Genomic DNA, 19497 nt, shown 5'->3' with positions numbered 1-19497 from the left:
CATCAAAGCTTGCCTCTGTATTGGTAGGCAGCCATCTTTAAATGAGTTTTGAAACATTTCTAAATGGATGCCTATGTATGCACATGTCTGGAGGCCATCTGGTATTGTCCTTTGATTAAAAAGAAAATAAATATAAAGCTGCTGCCTGACGTGTCGTGATCATCTTTGAATGATTTTTCTTCAGGCAAAAAAAACCAAACCTATATTAATGGTCACCCCATATGCATACACACACAGTGGCGATCTTGGAATTTTTTTTTCTTCCAAGATGTCCACCATGTAGGAGCACATATGCATGAATGAAAAAAATGAATTAATGAATAAATGGTGGGACTTATAAAGCTCACTGTTACTACTAGAGTGTCCCAGTGCTAGACCTGAGACAGGCGAACCAACATAGCCCTAGAACAGGTGGGTTTTCGGATGTTTACAAAAGGTATTAATGCATGGTCACTATCTGGAAAAAAGGCAAGCATTTCCAAAGCCATTATGTGTAATAGCAAGCACTATTAGCTTTGCCAATGCTTGTTTTATTTAGGACTAGCCGCCCTCCCCGACGTTGTCCTTGGCAGAAGGGGGCTGGGGGCAGCACCGCTGCAGGAGACGTGCAGCAGAGCGGCCATCAGCGGGAGCAGCAGAGCATACTTAGCCGCTCCCGCGCCGCAGCTCCTGTCTCCACATGTCGGGTGTGTGTCCCTTGCTACTTCCTGCGCTCCCACCAGCATCGCCGCTCCTCCCCGCGCTGGGCACTCCAATGTTGTGTGTCGGTCCCGCGCCGCCGCTCCTCCCCGCATGTCGTGTTTTGTTCCCTTGCTCCTTACTGCGCTCCGGTCCGGACAGCGAACGTCGCGTTGACGTGACGTCACGCCCACACGCCATTGCGCCTCTCGCAAGCGTTGTGACGACGCCGAACGCCGCGTGCAATCACTGTATCCATACGCCCATACGGACTACTTTTCCCCTAACGCCCCCCCGCCCCCTAATGTATATGGTGTGGTTTTCTATAGCCTATGTCCATCTCCTGGACCACCCCTTTCCAACGCTGTATTGGGTGTTGTGATTGGTGGTGTACTTTTCGAGTTTACCTGGCTCAAAGGACACAGTTCTCTCTTTATAATAGTAGAATAGATGGGCTATCTGAATGCACAGCACCAATCACAGTGATGTTAATTGGCATGGCCTTCTTCTTGTCACAACTTTGTGACGTGAGGCTTTTCTTATTCTAGTAGACAGATATCAATCTAATGCTAAAAAAATCCCTTTTAAGTAAGTACCCCTACATGGTCCCTTAAACCGCTATTTTTCACAGCTGATACAGCGCCTAGATCAGCAGGTCCAGCAACAGCCAGGAAGAGAGTGGAATAGGGAGCAGTGACCCTTCGGTTACACCACTTCCGCACTATCACCACTCACTCACAAAGCACATACTCCCACATCTTTCCTATATACGTACACATTAGTACATCAGAGCAAAGTCACACCTACAGAAGATCCAGCACACCACATACCTTGCTAAAAAATGAGACCCAATCTTAGCGCAGAACACAACACATCATCCACCATCAACGTGCCAATAAGCAAGAGACATCATAACATTACGACACAAGGGATGTGCCACCCTATCAATAACTGAGTAACACAAACCCCTGACTCAACGCAAGCACACATAGGCACAGGAAACAGAAGACACAATCTCAACTGCTAGAAATAAGAAGCCCTTCTACCTCACAGGAGGGAACTGCACACCACTGAGTCTAAACTCAGTACTGACTCATTGAACACTAAGGTGTGAGTAGCCAAAATCTCTTAAATCATTGCTTGGAGTAATCTATCTGTTCGAACTCTTTGGAAGCTACAAACCCCTGAAGCAATATAAACCCACAGAGCAAGAACATGTAATGTCCTTCCACTCAGGATGCCACACCACGAATTTAGGACCACTAGTCCCTGTGGCTGTGACGTCACGCAGGACAAAAGCATCTCACACCCTGCCTTTTAGGATGCAAACGCAAGGCAAGAACATGCAGCGCTTCTCCAGCTATGTCCAGTGTAGGAGCTAGTCAGCTCAGGAGGTAGCACCTCCCAGCAGGCATCCATACAGCAAGAACTCACGCTGCACAGGGCTGCCGCAGGTGCTGGGTTTTCCAAACCTCAACTCAGACATACTGCAGGCAACTACCACAATAGTGTGCGAGTCCACCCCAGAACCAAACAAGGGCTCGGAACTGAACTCCACCAACCCTTAGAGACCAAGTTTTATGAAGCACGTTCAGCTCCCCAGACCTTGTGTGCCAAAAAATGAGTTACAAATAACATTCCTGATATAAAATATAAACATTCAGTTTAGCTAAAATCATCCGATAGTGGAGAAACTGGGAAGGACATTCAAGTAGAGATAGGCAAGAAAATAAGTAGCTCTCAACGGGACAAAAAGAGGAAAACGTGCAGAATACTGTGAAGAGTTGTCTAGGGCTGTATTACTTTCTTAGTCAATGCTCCCAGATAAGGTGGACAATAATTGAAGCATTTTTATCACAAATGTAAGTCCGAACCCTTCCTCTTCAGTTCAAAATTAGAAGCAGGCTTTGCAGAAAGTTGGCTGATCTACATCCGACAAGGATGCAGTCTTTTCTGGCTATTCTTGGATGGGGGGGGGGGGGGACCCATTTGATGCCCTGACAGCACTCCTGGGTTCACCTTCTATGAGCACATCTAAAATCACAGTGTTCTGTTCATCAACCCTAATCAGGCTTGCAACAGCTAGCATGTACCCCAGAGGTTTGACAACATTTCCCTTGTCCGAAGTTGTCCTGGGGACAAAAGTGTGGATCCATGGCTGCCACAGACATTTGGGGCCAGAAGAAAAAACATTGTGGAGTGAGTCTACAAACTCATGTTGCTCAGAAGATAGGAACTTCTTAAATTAATGTATGTGTCCTTTTATTGTCCTCCGTCAAGTAGTAAAGCAACAGTAAATTTATTTGAGTAGATACACACACAGAGCGTCTAAACCTTGGAACCGCCGCCCACAAGTGTCACAGTTACACTTGGATAGACCATAATAATGTATATAGAGCATTCTCCCTTTAAAGGGGCCATCTGGTGAATGATGTCTTAAAAATACTGTGAGCACATGTGCTGTACCCTTGAATCCATTAAGTTCAATGTTTTCTGCTTTGATGATTGAGTCAGAAGTGCCTGAGTCATCATTGATGTCTGCCATTGATAACATGAGCTGGAATTGATAGTTTATCTTGCTCTTCAACCATCCTGGCACAGTCGTGATATACTCTCCTTTTGTACCTCTAACTAAGCGCAGTATCAATTACTCATATGTTTGAGGCTTTGATTCTGCAGGGTTATTTAGGGGCACTGCTTGGACAGTTTGGACTGCCATAGCGCTTGCTTGTGGACTGGTTCACGTCTGTCCGTGCACTACCCTGAGATGTTCACTTGGGCACAAGGGTCAGCCTAGTTACACCTGCCTCTGCTTCGCCTGTTTTTGTAATCTTGTGTGCGCTCTCCTAGAGGGTGTACCTGAATCCAATGGCAGTCCATTCTGCTGAGAGGGTGCAAGAGTAGAGAAGAATCAGATCCCCTCACAGTGACATGTGAGATGTGGCTTTCCTTGAAGATTGGGATAAATAACCTGACCATGCTAAAACTTGGCAGCTTCACCAAACATTGATTAATGTATAATGCGGAGCACCTTAAAAGGTACACACTCCTCTGCTGGAAGCCAGTGAGGGATTCATAAGCGATGGGGACTGGTTTCATAGGTGGCCACTCCTGCAATTTGGAATGTGCTAATTTTCTCTAGTTATAGCTTCGAAAGTAAATATTTGGGGAGTAAAGATAAAAGGACTCTCTTAATCCAGCAAGGATCCTTTATCGAAACACTGCTGGGATAACTAACTTACTTCTCAAGGGACCTGTGAGCAGCCTCCTGGGTTTTCCACTGCTTCCCGCCGGACACTGGTTCCCTGCGCCGACTTCTCCCGCCGCCACGCCATCTACACCTGCGGCCGCTGTGTGGAGAAACTCGGTTTCCCAGGGGGCACTGCTTCGGCGCTCAGTGAGCGCGTCACCACCTTGCGCCTGGAGGCGCTAGAAAGCTCGGGACCGCCCGGCCAGCTGGGCATTCTATCGAAACACTGCTGGGATAACTAACTTACTTCTCGAGGGACCTGTGAGCAGCCTCCTGGGTTTTCCACTGCTTCCCGCCGGACACTGGTTCCCTGCGCCGAGTTCTCCCGCCGCCACGCCATCTACACCTGCGGCCGCTGTGTGGAGAAACTCGGTTTCCCAGGGGGCACTGCTTCGGTGCTCAGTGAGCGCGTCACCACCTTGTGCCTAGAGGCGCTAGAAAGCTCGGGACCGCCCGGCCAGCTGGGCATTCTATCGAAACACTGCTGGGATAACTAACTTACTTCTCGAGGGACCTGTGAGCAGCCTCCTGGGTTTTCCACTGCTTCCCGCCGGACACTGGTTCCCTGCGCCGAGTTCTCCCGCCGCCACGCCATCTACACCTGCGGCCGCTGTGTGGAGAAACTCGGTTTCGCAGGGGGCACTGCTTCAGCGCTCAGTGAGCGCGTCACCACCTTGCGCCTGGAGGCGCTAGAAAGCTCGGGACCGCCCGCAATGCGGGACGCGAGCGGGACACCCAGACGAAGCCCGGACAAAGGGCGGACAGTCTAAGACAGTCCGAGACTGTACGCGACTGGACTGGGCCATATCCCCTGCATCTGAAGTAAAAAATTTATCTATTCTCTAAGTTTGTTACTGTTCATGGGAAGTCAAACTGAGCTTATTATATTACTTCCATTTTACGCTCCAGTAGCATTTCTTGATTTGATATATTCTACTCAAGTGCACTTAACTACTGAATGCCCAAAATGCCTAAAAAACTAGCCCCAATCACCTCCAAAACAATGGATAATTATTTGGTCCATGTGGTTACAAAAATAAATAGTAACAGGAGACAGTCACTGCGATTAAGCCAGTTTCCTGATTTCCAACTTTTGAGTCCAACTCAATCATCTCCACAGGAAGAAATTCCACAGTTGGATGCTCCCTTTGACCAGACAGATAACAACTGTTGGAACTGGCCCTTCTTGCAGGGTCATCCCCAAACATTTTGCTTCTTCCTCCCTTATTTTTCAAGACCCGTGGCTGTTGGCAATAGGACTCTGCGCACTTTACCACTGCTGATCAGTGCTAAAGTGCATATGCTCTCTATGTAAAGTGTTATTCTAATTGGATATACATGTTTGGCATATTTGTATCACCATGAAGTCCCTAGTAAAGTGCACTGGGTGTGCCAGGGCTGGTGATGACAAATGCTACTAGTGGGCCTGCAGCACTGATTGTGCCACCCACAGGAGTAGCCCTAAAATGATGTCCCAGGCCTGACACTGCAGTGCTTGTGTGCAGTTTAGAACTGCCATGTCTTCCTGGTCAGTGTCCCCACTGACCAGGCCTAACCCTTCCCTTTTTGTGCACATCAGTCACCCCTATGGAAGGCCCAAGGTACCCCCCTGGGCAGGGTGCAGTGTATGTAAGAGGTAGAGCATGTACTAGTGCAGGTGACATGCTCTGGTAGTAAATGGCAGCCATTTTCGTTTTTCACTACTGTAAGGGTATCTTGCTCCATAGGTTAACATGGGGGATGCTGGCTACAGTGGTTAACAGCATTTCATCCCATAGGAACGAGATAGGACATAAGTATCTAGTATCCCTGACCTCAGAATTTAATAACACATCTTTTAGGAAAGGTTGTTTTTAAATCCTGTGTTTGAGAACAGCACTTTTAGAAAGTTGCTGTTCTCTTGTCTCTGTGTGCCTGGGCCTGTTTGTGTATTGACTGTCTGGTTTGAGAGGGACAGGGGCTGGGGAATTCCCCAGGAGGGAATTCCCCTGGATGAGTCAGCACTAGGCTGAATGACTGCATTTGCAACTGGAGTAGTGGGAGGAGTTAGCACCTGGGCTGAATAGGGCTGTGCCTGCCTTCCACAATGCTGGCTCCACCCCCCTGCTGGGCGGCTGAGGTCCCTGCCCCTCACTCTGAAAGGAAGTCAGAAGCCAGCAAAACAAAGCACCCAGAACTGGTTCAGACCGGGCTCAGGGCCCACATGCACAGAGAGAACAAAGACTTTAGGGGTATAAGTACAGGATCCCTGACAACAGAAAATTAGATCATCCTGGAAATCAAGAAGGAACCTCTGCCACGGAGAAAGCTGAAACTGAAGAAGGAAGATTGTCCTGCTGTTGCTCTGCTGGACTGACCTGGTGCTTTGCTGCCAAGGAGAGGTGAAGGACTTTGCTGCTGAGCTGTGTCCCCTGTCTTGAAGGAATCTCCAAGGGCCTGAGAAGAGCTGGCTCCCTGTTTTGAAGTCCCAGGAACAAAAGGACTTCACCCCCAGCTTCCCTGAACTCTGCTGAGAGAGTTCTGTCCTTCCTAGAGTGCTTGATCCAGTTGTAGGGCCTCTGGAAGTTGTACCGGTGTTGGGAAGCTTGAAACTAAGCTTGAGTGACTTTTGAACTTGAAAAGTGTCGCATCGCTCGCTTGCGGAGCGCATCCCCGACAGTGCGAGAAGTTTCCCGCCGGAGGTCGAGATCGTCGCAGCACCAGACCTGTGCGGGAGAATCGAACATCGCTGTGAGTATCGTCGCAGAGCCTGTCGTCGCTGGGTGAGAACGCCGCACCGCTTGCTTGCGGACCGCATCACGTCGCTGCGAGCGTCGTCGCAGAATCAACGCATCGAGGAGCTGCGAGAGAGAGGATCACCGCTGGATCGCGCATCGTCGCCCCGGAGATCGTCGCAGCCCCTTCGAGATCGTCGCATCGTGCCTTTGCGAGAACAGACTTCCTACGGAACCTACGCACCGGAATACATACAAGTGGCCTTCCTCCCCATACAGACCGGATTCGTCGCAACACGCCCGCTGCTGCAGCGGGGCTGTCGCATCGCCTCCCCAGGGTCTCAGGAGCAACTTTCGCTTGTTTTCCACTGCATCAGCTTCTGCTTTTGGAACTTTGTTGCAACTAAAAGGTACTGTGAGTAAACGTGACGCAACTGTGAACTTTTCACGCATCAGTAGAGAATTCTATCGCAACGTAGAGAATTCTAACGCAACCTTAAGAACTCTTTTTGAAACCATATTCTTGAACTGTGTATGTTGGATTTTTGTCGTTTTGGTCTTGTGTAGTTTAGATTAAAAATACCTTTATTTTTCTAAACTGTTGTGGAGTCAGTTTGTGGTGTTTTCACTGTGTTACAGTGAGTGTTGGTACAAATACTTTACGCATTGCCTCTGGTTAGCCTAGACTGCTCGTGCCAAGCTACCTAGAGGGTGAGCAGGGGTTATCTCAGAGGGTTATCTCGCCCTGACTAGAAGCAAGGGTCCCTATTTGGACAGTGGTACCTACCTCTGCCAACTAGAGACCCCCAGAACTAACAACAACACTCATGCAGGCGATAATGATGACCAACCTAATGCCCTGGTAGTTGACTTGGAAAATCTTGATGCAAATGATCTTGAAAAAAACATCAATTCTGATCGTGAGCTGGGTGCTCAAATCACAGACGATGACCTCTCTTCCTCCTCTGAAGAGGAAACTCGACCCGTCAGAACCTCTAGAAAAACCCAGCCAAAACGAGTAGGGCTGCGATCAGGTCTAAGGAAGAAAAGGGCATCTCCTCCAGGGAAAACTAAGGCTAAAAGTACGGAGTGTGGGGCTGATGGAGCACAATGTATTATGGACGACGAACTGATTCTTAAGATAGCCGATATGATAGATTCTAAAATCAAAACTATCATCACGCCCCTAGTCGCCAAGATTGATAAACTAACTGCTGAAATTAAAAAATTGGGCGCGATCCAGACTAAGGCAGTGGACGAGGTTGACAAATTGGCAATACTTGTGACAAAAGTAGCCCAGGCAACTGAAGGAAATGCTGGGAGTATAACAATGGAGGGGGGCGGCTTGATGCCAGCTATCCACTCGGCTCAGGCTCAATCAAGCCTTACCAATCATCCTGCCACAACAGATGGTGGTTTAGTAATACCAAATACCACGCCTGCACTACACCAAGAAACAGATTCCCTTCAATTTATAGAAGAAGCCTCTCCTGTGGTACTGGTGTTGGCTAATGTTCCTCCCTTGACGACAGGCCAACTGGAAAGTCCAGCTTCATTGTCCAGTAAGGCGCTGCACTGGCTAACAGGGAATATGCAGATGGCGCCTGGAGGGAAAGAGCAATTAGCAGGTGAAATTAAGGCAGTGAAAAGGGTTACTTGGATTGGGAACAGACCTAAAAGGTTCAAAGGAGACTGTGTAGCGGTGACTTTTTCTAATCTAGCTGTTCTACCCAATGTGTTGATCAATATATTTCCGCCACAAAAAAGAAATGGGACTGTTGTTCCCCTCACTTTGAATTTTTTTTACGGCGAACAACAAAACGTAACATTCCCTAAGACTCTGGGGCCACCATGGGACACTGTAAGAAACAGACGAGGAAAAATGGCTCCAGTTAACGAATGGGGTTTGCCTTTGGGAAATAGATATGAGTCCCTATCAGGGCTAAATGAGTGCGATTGACTCAAAAGGGGAAATAATATTGCATGCTGTATCCCACCGGGCGATTATCAAGTGGGAGTTGGTATAGGTCTGTCGAATACCTCGAAAAATTATATTTCCACACACCAGACAAATCTAATGAGTATACAAAGTAATTTGTAGGTCTCATATGCAAATAATGATATCTATGACCCACTTGAATCTAATAACAATATTAACGAAAAGGTTAAAATATCTTCTAATTTGGTGGTAACTGAGAATTGCATGAATGAAATTATTCCACCCCAAAATGATAGGGTTAGCCAAATTACCAGCGTGGAAGAACCTAATGTCAATGTTGATGCTCATTTCACCCTGGTATCATGGAATGTTGCTGGTCTGAAAAGTAAAATCACATCCCTGGACTGGCTAGCTTTTCTGGATACAAAGGATATCATCCTTCTCCAGGAAACTTGGCAGGAAACCCCAGAACCGAAGCAACGTTACCTACACTTTTATATCTCGGCTATTCCGAGCTCACGGGGTAGGTCAAAGGGGGGACTGGTGACATGGGTGAAGCAGAATAGTGGGTACTCTGTTCTCCAGTTGGTTACAAACACCCCTGATATTTTGCTAGTTAAACTCCAGCGATACCAGTGTAAAGATCTTTATGTTTTTAATATTTACTCAAGGGGCCTACCAGGCGAAAAAGCCACTGAGGCAACTGATCAATTAGATATTCTTTTAAAGCAATATTGTTTGAACGGCAACGCTATTGTTGCAGGTGATTTTAACTGTTGTTTCGAACCCCTAGATAATTATGATATAGACCTCACGTTGGAAGAAGACTGTATCTGGGGAATCCCCCAGCTGTCCCTATCACCTATAAAAAAGTGGTCAGAGGCCGCATTGCAAATAAAGGTTTTATGTGTGGAGCATGGGCTGCGGCCCACTAACGGAAGAACGGGTTCTGATACACAGGGTGCCCCTACTTTTAATAACGGTATATCACACAGTCGCATTGACTATATTCTTATTAATAAGGAGAATTGGTCTAGTCTTGTCGATATGTGGATAGAGCCACGGGCCGAAAGTGACCATGACCCATTAGTTTTGTTATTCATGTTGTTTGACCTATCTAATAGCGAAGTACAAAGGGATAATGTGCAAATTTCCCTTTCAAATGATTACAGACGTATCAGATGGTCAAACTGTGTAACAAATGAAGAGAGTGTAGCAGCTATGAGGGACTTAACTACCCAGGCCATTACAGATCTAAGGAGTAACTCCGCTGCGGAGGCTCCGGTATCAAACGTTAGTAAGATCCACGATGTGTTTTTTAGTAAATTGAGATCCTTCGTTGTAAAAAAGGTCACTAAGAGACAGAGTAGGCCAGCAAGGAAGGAGGATCAATGGTATGACAAATCCTGCAGGGTTGCCTACAGGGCCTTGTCAGAGGCAGTAAAAACAAAAGATATAGTGAAGATAAAGGATGCCCATGTCATGTATAAAAAAAAAACACAAATCGGGGCAAAAAGCGAGTGGGATGATGGCTACTGGAATGATCTCCTGAGAGCCAGTAAAGAAAGATCCATGTCCACTTTCTGGGATATTGTCAAGTGGGGAAGGGGGGCTAAAAGAGGAGAACCCATGAATCATGTGTTACCAAATGCTTGGGTTTCTCACTATGAGTCTCATTTTGCTTTGGAGGACACTGAAGAAGATGGTTGCGAAGCACCCTTGGACATAAATTTGAGTATTAATTATCTATTCTTCACTAAAGCTGATGTCCTGAAAACTTTGAATAATATCCCAAAAGCGAGGGCCCCAGGCCTGGATTCGGTCCCTGCTGATCTATTTATGCACGACAAGGACCTCTGGGCTACCTATATCCAGCTGCTAGCCAATGACATTGCAAGGGGCTCACCTATTCCTGAGACCTGGAAGGGAGCCGAGATTATCCCAATCTTTAAAAAGGGGGAAGCTCAGACCCAGGAAATTACAGGCCTATCAGCCTTATTGCATGCATTCAAAAGGTAGTGGCAAGGCTTGTACTGCAACGCACCCATGCCTGGATAGACGAGCAAGATATTTTGTCACCATTACAGGCAGGGTTTCGTTGTCATACTAGCATTATTGATCAAGTTTTTAGATTTGTTTTAATATACTGGAGGGTAGTGCTACTTGGTGGGGGTATGCTGTTTGCAGCCTTTGTTGATCTCAAAGCAGCATTCGATTTGGTCCCGCGTGCTATGTTGTGGAAAGCTTTACAAGAACAGGGCATCCCTAACGAAATTTTATCCTTTTTAATTAGATTGCACGAGAACAATTTTGCCCAAGTCCGATGGAACCAGCAGGGTAGCGTAACCAATAAATTTCCTATTGCAAGGGGAGTACGCCAAGGCTGTGTACTAGCCCCAACCCTCTTCTCGCTATACATCAACAGGGTGATCAGGTATTTTGAACAACAACCGACGGACGCACCTAAGTTGGCCGGAAAACTGATCCCCCTGTTGATGTTTGCGGATGATACCCTGTTAATATCAAAGACACAACAGGGGCTCCAGAAGGCTATTGGAGTCTTTGAAGTGTTCTGTGCAGATCATGGCCTTGTTATTATTACAGCTAAACCAAAATTCATGGTTCTGCACAAACGGAAATATGTTAGAGGGAAGGTGGCCATGGACGGGGTCCAATTAGAACAGACCCTGTCCTTTAAATTAGATTGGAAACAGCACATTAATCAGCTGCTTACGAGGCATGCACAATTGGCAGGAGCACTCACTAAGGAATTTTATTCATCACATACCAGGCCTATCACTCCAGTTTTAAAGATACACAATGCAAAGGTGGGAGCAGCGGTCCTTTATGGGGCAGAACTCTGGGGGACTAGCAACCTCACTAAGTTGACGGCTGCCCAAAACAAATTCTTTCGTACCATCACTGGCTTACCAGTATCCACTCCCTTGATACCCCTCCATTATGATCTGGGATCTCATAGCTTCGAGGATATGGCAAAATATAGATCGGTTGCCTACTGGAGGAGATTATGGGTAACCCCGGAACTCCTGCAGTATGCCCAGGGCTTCCTCGAGGTTAGAGACTCGGACAAATCCCACAAAATCCAGTGGATGCGGGAGGTTAACACAATTTATATGGCTATGGGCCTATCTCCATTATGGGATGACCCTGTGAGGAATGTCTTCCCACCCAAGAAAATACTTCGTGATTTGTATTGGAACATGGTTGAGGCTAAGACTTTTGAATATCATATTGAACCATCCTTTACTACCAACTTCTTAGAGCTCAAGCACGTACCGGCCCTTGAACCCTACTGGGACGGGATAACTATTCCAGGGGACCGGAAGAAGTATCATCAAATGAGGGTGGGGAAACTACCACTAAACATTTTAACTGCAAAATGGCGTGGGAACCAAAGTTCGATGTGCCCTTTTTGCCCTGATCAAAGGGAAAACATAGGGCATGTATTCTTTGCCTGCCCTGAATATAATGTACCAAGAAAATCGTGGCTTAAACCGATTTGTGTTCAGTTAGGCCTCAAAACTGCTAGCGAGGCCATTAGGATTTTAAGAACTGATACTTCTCAGCCAGTTGTCATAGCCATGTCTAAATTTTTACACTGGATGTGGATAATTCGTGCCCGTAAAATGAGTTTGGATTAACCCCAGGGCCAGTTGTCATATGCTGCTATCCGATTTCGTAAATTGTATTGAGAAATAGATGTACTTAGCATTGATTGAATGAATTATTCCTTTTAATACAGTTTTGATTTGTTTTTTAAATGTGATATATTTAATCTTTTGTAAATATGAATGAGCTAGAAAGCTCTTTTTAGATATAGTTGTAACGATTAATTAATTGTGGATCTTATTAACTATGGGGTGGGGGGTGAATTTGTAAATGTCTTTTATGATTGAAAAATATCGAATAAAGACTATTTTGATTTGATTTGATTTGATTTGATTGCTCTGTTGTGACCCTTTTATGGGCAGGTGTAATTTTCTAGGTAACCATAGAATTCCGAAAAGGTAAAAAATGCCTGGCATAGATCAACATCAATGGAAAAAGTGAGGTTTCTAACTGACTTGATTGGAGGGACACAACAGTCTATCACATTGGGTCATAAGAAGAGGGTTGTCTAAATTGTCGCTGCCCCCATCCTTATGGTTCCTGTTTTGTACGAGATAAGCGTAAACCCCTAGTTACCGATCTGGCCCTAGCCAACGATCAAGCAATTCTTATTTTTTTTCCGTGACACCCAGCTCTCCCTCTAGTTTGAGAAGCAGCTAGGTGTTACGAGCATGCAAATGAGCATAGAATCCAGGGCAACTGATAGGGACAGCCAAAGATGGACATACATTGACAGAGAAATGTAATAGCTAAGTTGAGGGGGCATTCTTGTTCTGTGCAGGTGAATTCCCAAGGACAAATTTAGTTAGACAACAGACTGGCGAGAGAATGACAAGTGCAAGTGGATCCTCATGAAGGCTTTCTTTGGCAGCTGCACCACCTCCTTGCGGCTGATGATGCTATCTTTGGAAATCTGAAAAGATAGTAGATGAAGCGCCTTCGCAAGATCGGGGCAAGGTAATCTTCAAGAACAGATAAGGGGTATGTTCCCCCAACCCTAGGCAATAAATCAAGTAAAATTAGCAAAATGTTCAATGAGTAAGGCTTTTGAGACAGCTAAAAGAGTTGTAACCATAAAGGTTTATGAACAGGGTCAATAATCGTTACATGAGGCAAAAATATAGGGGCATATTACCAACAAGTAGCGATAATTATCGCAAAATAGGCTTAGCGACGATTTTTTTATCGCTGCCTATCGCTGGATATGTTAGCGGAGAAAACCTGCTATTAGCAACGTTTTTCTCCATTGTGCTAAAATATCCAGCGATAGCGGCGAAATGTGTGAATATCGCTGAGAATACAGCGATATTCACGCATTAGCGACGAAATCCTCTTAGCCATGTTATCCACCTCCCATTAATAACATAGCTAAGAACTGGTCTGAGCAGGCGTTCATTTTTGGCGATAGCGGGAATATTTCCATCGCTACGCCTGCCTTGCTAATAGGCGATAGCGACGTTAGCGACTGCGTTCAGTAGCTAACAGGTTGGGTACGCCCACTTTGCATGTCATTAGCGATAAATATCGCTGACATGCAAAGCGGGCCCCAAACCGCTCGCTATCGCCTAAAAGCTGTCGCTAACATCAGTTAGCGACAGCTTGTCAATAGAGCGATAGAATTATCACCGCTTAGCGGCCGAAAATGTCCCCTAAACCGGCGATAATTGCCTATCGCCACCCTTGGTAATATGCCCCATAGTCAATAAACAAATATGGGGAATCAGCATAAAGCTCAGTCAAATGTAATAAAATCCTGACAAAAATTCTAAGTCTTAAGCATGCAACAGACTGACATGCGTCTGCTCTCTAAAATCATGGGCAGCATGGATCGCCAAACCAGAGGACAACAGTCTGAGGTCTCTTGTCAAAATCAAATCAAATGAAAATGTGTGTCACACCCAAAACAAGCTTATTTTATAATAAGATTTCCAATGGAACCTAACCTGCACAGTCAGCATATGGTCAGCTACATGCAACATAGGTTCAATGAATCACAGTATAGGATTGTGCCGGAATGACTCCCCGCCATATTATTATGGCTGGGGGGTCCGTCGCTTTTCCGCTCCGGTCACCTTGCGACTGGGCGGAAAAGGGATCTATATGGTGGCGGTGTCTATCAGACACCGCCAGCCATATCAGTATGGGCATTTTTCAACGCCACGGAAAGGCATGTGGAGTCTACCTGCGGGGGCCCGTTGTGGGCCCCAGGGACTCCTGGGGGTGGGGGGTGCACATGGAGGGTACCTATGGTACCCCCCTGCATTTCAAAGAACAACGTGGCAGGCGCGGTGCCTGTCACGTAGTGCGTTGAAATGCACAACATGTATTCTTAGCATTCTTAGCATTGCGCAATGTTAAAAATACAGGATGTGCCTGCCACTGTGGCGGGCGGTCCCTTTTCCACGATGGGATGGCAGGCGGAAAGTGTCCGCCCGTCATCCTAATGGGCCCCATAGTATATTGTATTTGTTAATTTGCCAGAGGCAGACCAAAGAAACAGCCGACACGTGTTTTGCCTGTGTGGCCCGGCAGGCCAAGGGCTTTCTCAAGGCAGAGAATCTCACAGCTTATAAAGTAAGACGCTGATGCATCTTGGAGGAAAGTCAGAGACTTTCCTTCCTCCACGACACATCAGCATCTTACTTTAGAACAAAGCTTTTCCTTAACTACCATTTCTTTTTTACAAGACACACTGAGCATTAAGCTACGAGATTCTCTGCCTTGAGAAAGCCCTTAGCCTGCCGGCAACGCAGGCGAAACACCTGTCGGCTGTTTCTTTGGCCTATCTCTGGCAACTAACAAATACAGAATATTATATCTCAATCAACATCGGATTTTGGGATTTCTTACCCCAGGAATTTATGTACATATATTAGGCCCCAACCTATCACATTTTCAAAAGAATCTACTTCAATCTGGTGGGTACTGGGGAAAGCCACATGATAGGAACGTGCCACACCAAGAATTGGGTCCTGTCCCATTGTGTTTGAACTCCGACAACCCCCAACCCCGGAATGAGCTAAGCACATTAATATTAATCAAATTATCTCCCATACCGTCAAGCTTGATTGGATGGTTTGGTGTCAAAGGCCACTGACAGGTGGAGTAAAATCGAAGCAAGGAAAACTTTATCCTCGGAAAATAATCCAAAGATGGTGAGAACTGCAACAAGGCAGATAGCATGCACCTGTAGGACTGAGTACCCATACATAATGAGACTGTTAGTAGAACCCACAGAGTCTACAAAATCACAGCAGGAGTACCTACGTTCCAGCAAGGATAAAGGAGCTCACTCTGCCCCTATGTGAAGGTCTAGAGCTCTAAAGCAGGCCAGGGCCGGACCTTGCGAAGCATTAAAATGAACATTGAGCCAGAGCCCTGTGGTGCAGCAAAGCAATGTCTCCAAAACTCTCTTTATTGACACAGGGACTAAGTGACTGGTGGCTACTGCTGTTTACCATTGGGGTTCCTATAGTAAAGTATTATTTAATTCCAACTGAATAACTAATGTATTCACACGTTTAAAAGGACCTTTTCAAGTTTATTGCTTTTGTTCCTGGATAAAGGTGCAATATAAACTGTTAAATAAAATATGCTGCTTAGTCTGGTTATGGTTTGCCCAGTGTTATCCGATTTATGAATATTTCAAGCCCAGGAGGCTATAAAAGATGTTTTACTTACATAGCTGTGCCTCATGTAAAGGCTTCTTAGGCGTGATTCTCAAGCCACGCCCTTTTACAGCACTGTAACATTTTCATCCCACTTAAAGCGCAGTGAAGGACCGTATTGATGTGTTAATGCACATGCTAGTAATAGAGAAGTGGATGAGTCCCTCATCTCCGGGCTAGGAAAGGTTCCATCCGAGAAAGAAGGCTCTTCTTGGCAATAGGGGATGCTGAACCAAGACTACGGCCTGATTTAGATCTTGGCGGACGGGTCACTCAGTCACAGCGTTGACGGATATCCTCTTCGCCAAAATATAAATCCCATGATATATATAGGAGATATATATTTAGCGGTACAGCATATCTGTCACATTTGTGATGGAGTAATTTGCCCGCTGTGATCTAAAACAGGCCCATAATGTGAATTACGCTGCATTGAGCGGGTTAACGGATGGGTCAAACCGGTTCTTACGTGCCAGTATCTACTTGGTTTATTCTGTCCGATCTTCACAATGTTTTTGAGCTAATAAGTTCGGAACTTCCATGGTGTCAGAACTGTAGTATTCACTTGATGGGGGTTCCATTGTGACATTGGTGTATATGGTCCACAAACTCCAAGGTGTCCCCTACCCAGCTGTATCTACGCCTTTAACTAGTATTTCTGAGGCAGAGCATCATTGTGGCAGAGTTAAATATCCCATTGAGGCAAAGCAAACTGGGGCTATAGATACTTGACTTCACCATATGAAAGGTCAGTATATTTTGTCTGAGTATACTAGATTAAAATTGACCACGGAGTCATGTTGTTACTTCATTGCATGTCCAAAATACTTTAATTGGCAGGGAAAACTATACAAAATGAACTGGTGAAAGAAGCAAGCTAGGCGGAGGTCTCAGTTTAGTGGCTACTTCTGTGACTTTAATCTGATTGAGCAGAAGTTGACCGAGTTGTGAAGCAATATTAACAGTAAATCCGCTTGGACAATGGTGCTAACACCTGCCCTGACAAACCCACGTGTGACTTGCAGAGAGCGTGGCAAATGAAGAAAAAAAAACTACAGACAGTGTATTGCACTTTCAGCACCACCTTCTACCCAAACTTTATAATTGATATATTTAGAGTAATTAGCCCAGCGAAGCTATCGTCCATATTCTGCTTAGAACGCCATTTTTTTCTGTTTTGTGGCACTTTATATGGCAGGTTTTTTTTACAATTGCAATCTCCAGGTTAATTCTTTTATCAACCTTGTTGAAAGGATGAGCTCTCCTGGATACAAACCTGTGGCGTCAGATGTCACAAAGATCTCTGCAGCTAGCACATAACTCACTGAGCACATATCCTACCACCCAGGTAAATACAGCAAGATAAAGCCTCTTTGAAAAGTAAACATTCAATGGCTGCTTTGCCTGGCTCTTGTAAGATGCAATAATTAATATAGGAAAGCTGGTAACTTGTGTGACAGATATGCGGGGCGCTGTTAAGATTCATATAATCTAGTTTATTGTTTCAAGGGGAAATCTTTAAGTATTTGTTTTTCTTACAGAAACTGGAGAGATTTTCGAAGCTGTATGAGCTGAACCCCTGCACCCAGGCCAAGAAACCCAGCAATAAAGCCAAGAACCGCACCCGGGAAATCCTTCCAGGTAACCTCCGAAATCTCTACTTCGTGTGCTTGCTGTGCTACCGGAAGTCCAGACTCACTCCTACACACAACTTCCGGTGGTCTTCTGTATCCTTCTGCCAGTGCAACATGGGAACTTAGAATGGCGCGCACAAATACTACAAACTAAATTCCCTTTATGAAGTGTCAGCAAGAGGGAAAAAGGTTGTTCTACAACAGTTATGTTTAAGGCTCTGTAAGAATAAAGAACAGGACAACCTGACCAAGGTTAAGCACTACCAAAACAATAATATAATCCAAATATAAATGAGGTGCCGCACACTTCCTAGTGCCTGTTGTCCCTAGGCACAAAACCGGTCAACAAATTTTCAACAAAAATGGAAGGTGCACTCATTGAAATCACAGAGGCGTTATTTTCAGTCCAAACAGTGTTCTTCTTTATTTTGGTAATTATACCCGATAAAACAAACAGCCAACGGGTTTCGTTACTTTCAGTAACTTCGTCAGGGCATAATATATAGATGTCCTAATAGACCAGCAAATTTGACGATAATATCCAATAAAGTAGGTGCGAAAAGTCACAGGTGTAGTTTGTTCCAATGAACGAACTTGTAAGGTACGCTATCGTATATATGTAATACGGTGCTCTCGGAAAAAAGGCTGTGTAGATATTCTATATCTCTGCGCAGTCTCGTAATGTAGATATTTAGAGGAACAGTGTATGGTAGAGCCGCAGCAGCGTGTTAGTTCACCACTTGGGTGCAAATGTAAGCGCGTTCCAAAGCAGCGTTCCAAAGCAAAGCTCCCAGCATGATGACGAAGTTACTGAAAGTAACGAAACCCGTTGGCTGTTTGTTTTATCGGGTATAATTACCAAAATAAAGAAGAACACTGTTTGGACTGAAAATAACGCCTCTGTGATTTCAATGAGTGCGCCTTCCATTTTTGTTGAAAATATGTTTAAGGCTCTGCATGAAGCATCAATGTTCACTTTAAAGCAGCAGTCACCGGAAAATGTACAGATATTTTCTGTTGCTGAATGGGGTCACTACCATGGTGTATTGCCTGTTTTAGTGTGGCTGGAATCTGGTGTGAACCATTAATTTGCCATAATGCATAGCACCGCAGTTTCCAATAATGAGAAGCACTATAAGGTTATTCTTGCATGAACTTGGAGACAAATAAGTTGCGCTTCTCTGGTAGTGGGCTAATACGTTTAGTGCTAATGGAAGGTCTCAAGTCTGAGTATCACACCATTTAGGAAAAGTATTGTAAAAGCCAATCAGTCTCAGCCACAAAACCTATTGACTTTGCCAGTGCTTTTTGTTTTATGGTAGATTCTCACTGCATGTATCCACAGCAGACATTTTTTAACAGGACTTTTAATAATAACATGAAACTATAATGCATTCAAAGTTTGGCATCTGCAGATATGCTTGCATCCACGCAGCCATCTGTGGAAGCGTTTTAGTTTATTTATAGAAATCCATTTTAATGGCCTCCCACAAACAGCCCAGGAGGTGACCAAACATTAGTGAGAGGGTTTGAGGATGAGATGATGCTGTGTGGTAGGTGGTAAAGGGGAGGAGGTTTACGTAAAAGAGGGATAGGCACAAAAAGATGGAACATGGAGCAGACAGCGAAAGAAGCCAACCTAGACCCTCACACACAGTTCAATGCAAAGCCGGATGCGAGCAGTAGAAGCATTCCATGGCCAATTAAGACACTGAAACCAAAATACTCCTGGTGGGACAAACACAAGAACAGGGAGGAAAGCAACAGATCTGAATGAAATGAGTGAGCTAGACAAGAAAGTCAACCAATCATGAGCAAGGGGCTGACCCAAAACCCACTTTATGTATATATAATGTATTGGAATCAATAAAAGACCGAAAAAGGTTTCTTCTTTGTCACAAAGGACTCTAAAGCATCATATGCAGGAAGAAGACAGTCGGATATAGCTACGTAATTATTGCGGTGTTTCATTTCAATCTGTTTG

General features: G+C 45.2%; 1 protein-coding gene across 1 annotated transcript in view; it reads left to right on the top strand.

The window, feature by feature from the left end:
- Positions 1–19497, top strand: part of LOC144819257 (receptor-type tyrosine-protein phosphatase mu-like) — a 643238-nt gene that overhangs the window by 563223 nt on the left and 60518 nt on the right. Inside the window, exon 18 of the mRNA XM_078677226.1 lies at positions 17421–17520. Within this exon, the coding sequence (XP_078533352.1) occupies positions 17421–17520 (100 nt within the window). The remainder of the gene's footprint in view (positions 1–17420; positions 17521–19497) is intronic.

The sequence above is a fragment of the Lissotriton helveticus genome, chromosome 2_1, assembly GCF_964261635.1.
Source record: "Lissotriton helveticus chromosome 2_1, aLisHel1.1, whole genome shotgun sequence".
NCBI lineage: Eukaryota > Metazoa > Chordata > Amphibia > Caudata > Salamandridae > Lissotriton > Lissotriton helveticus.
This window is presented reverse-complemented; position numbering and strand designations above follow the sequence as displayed.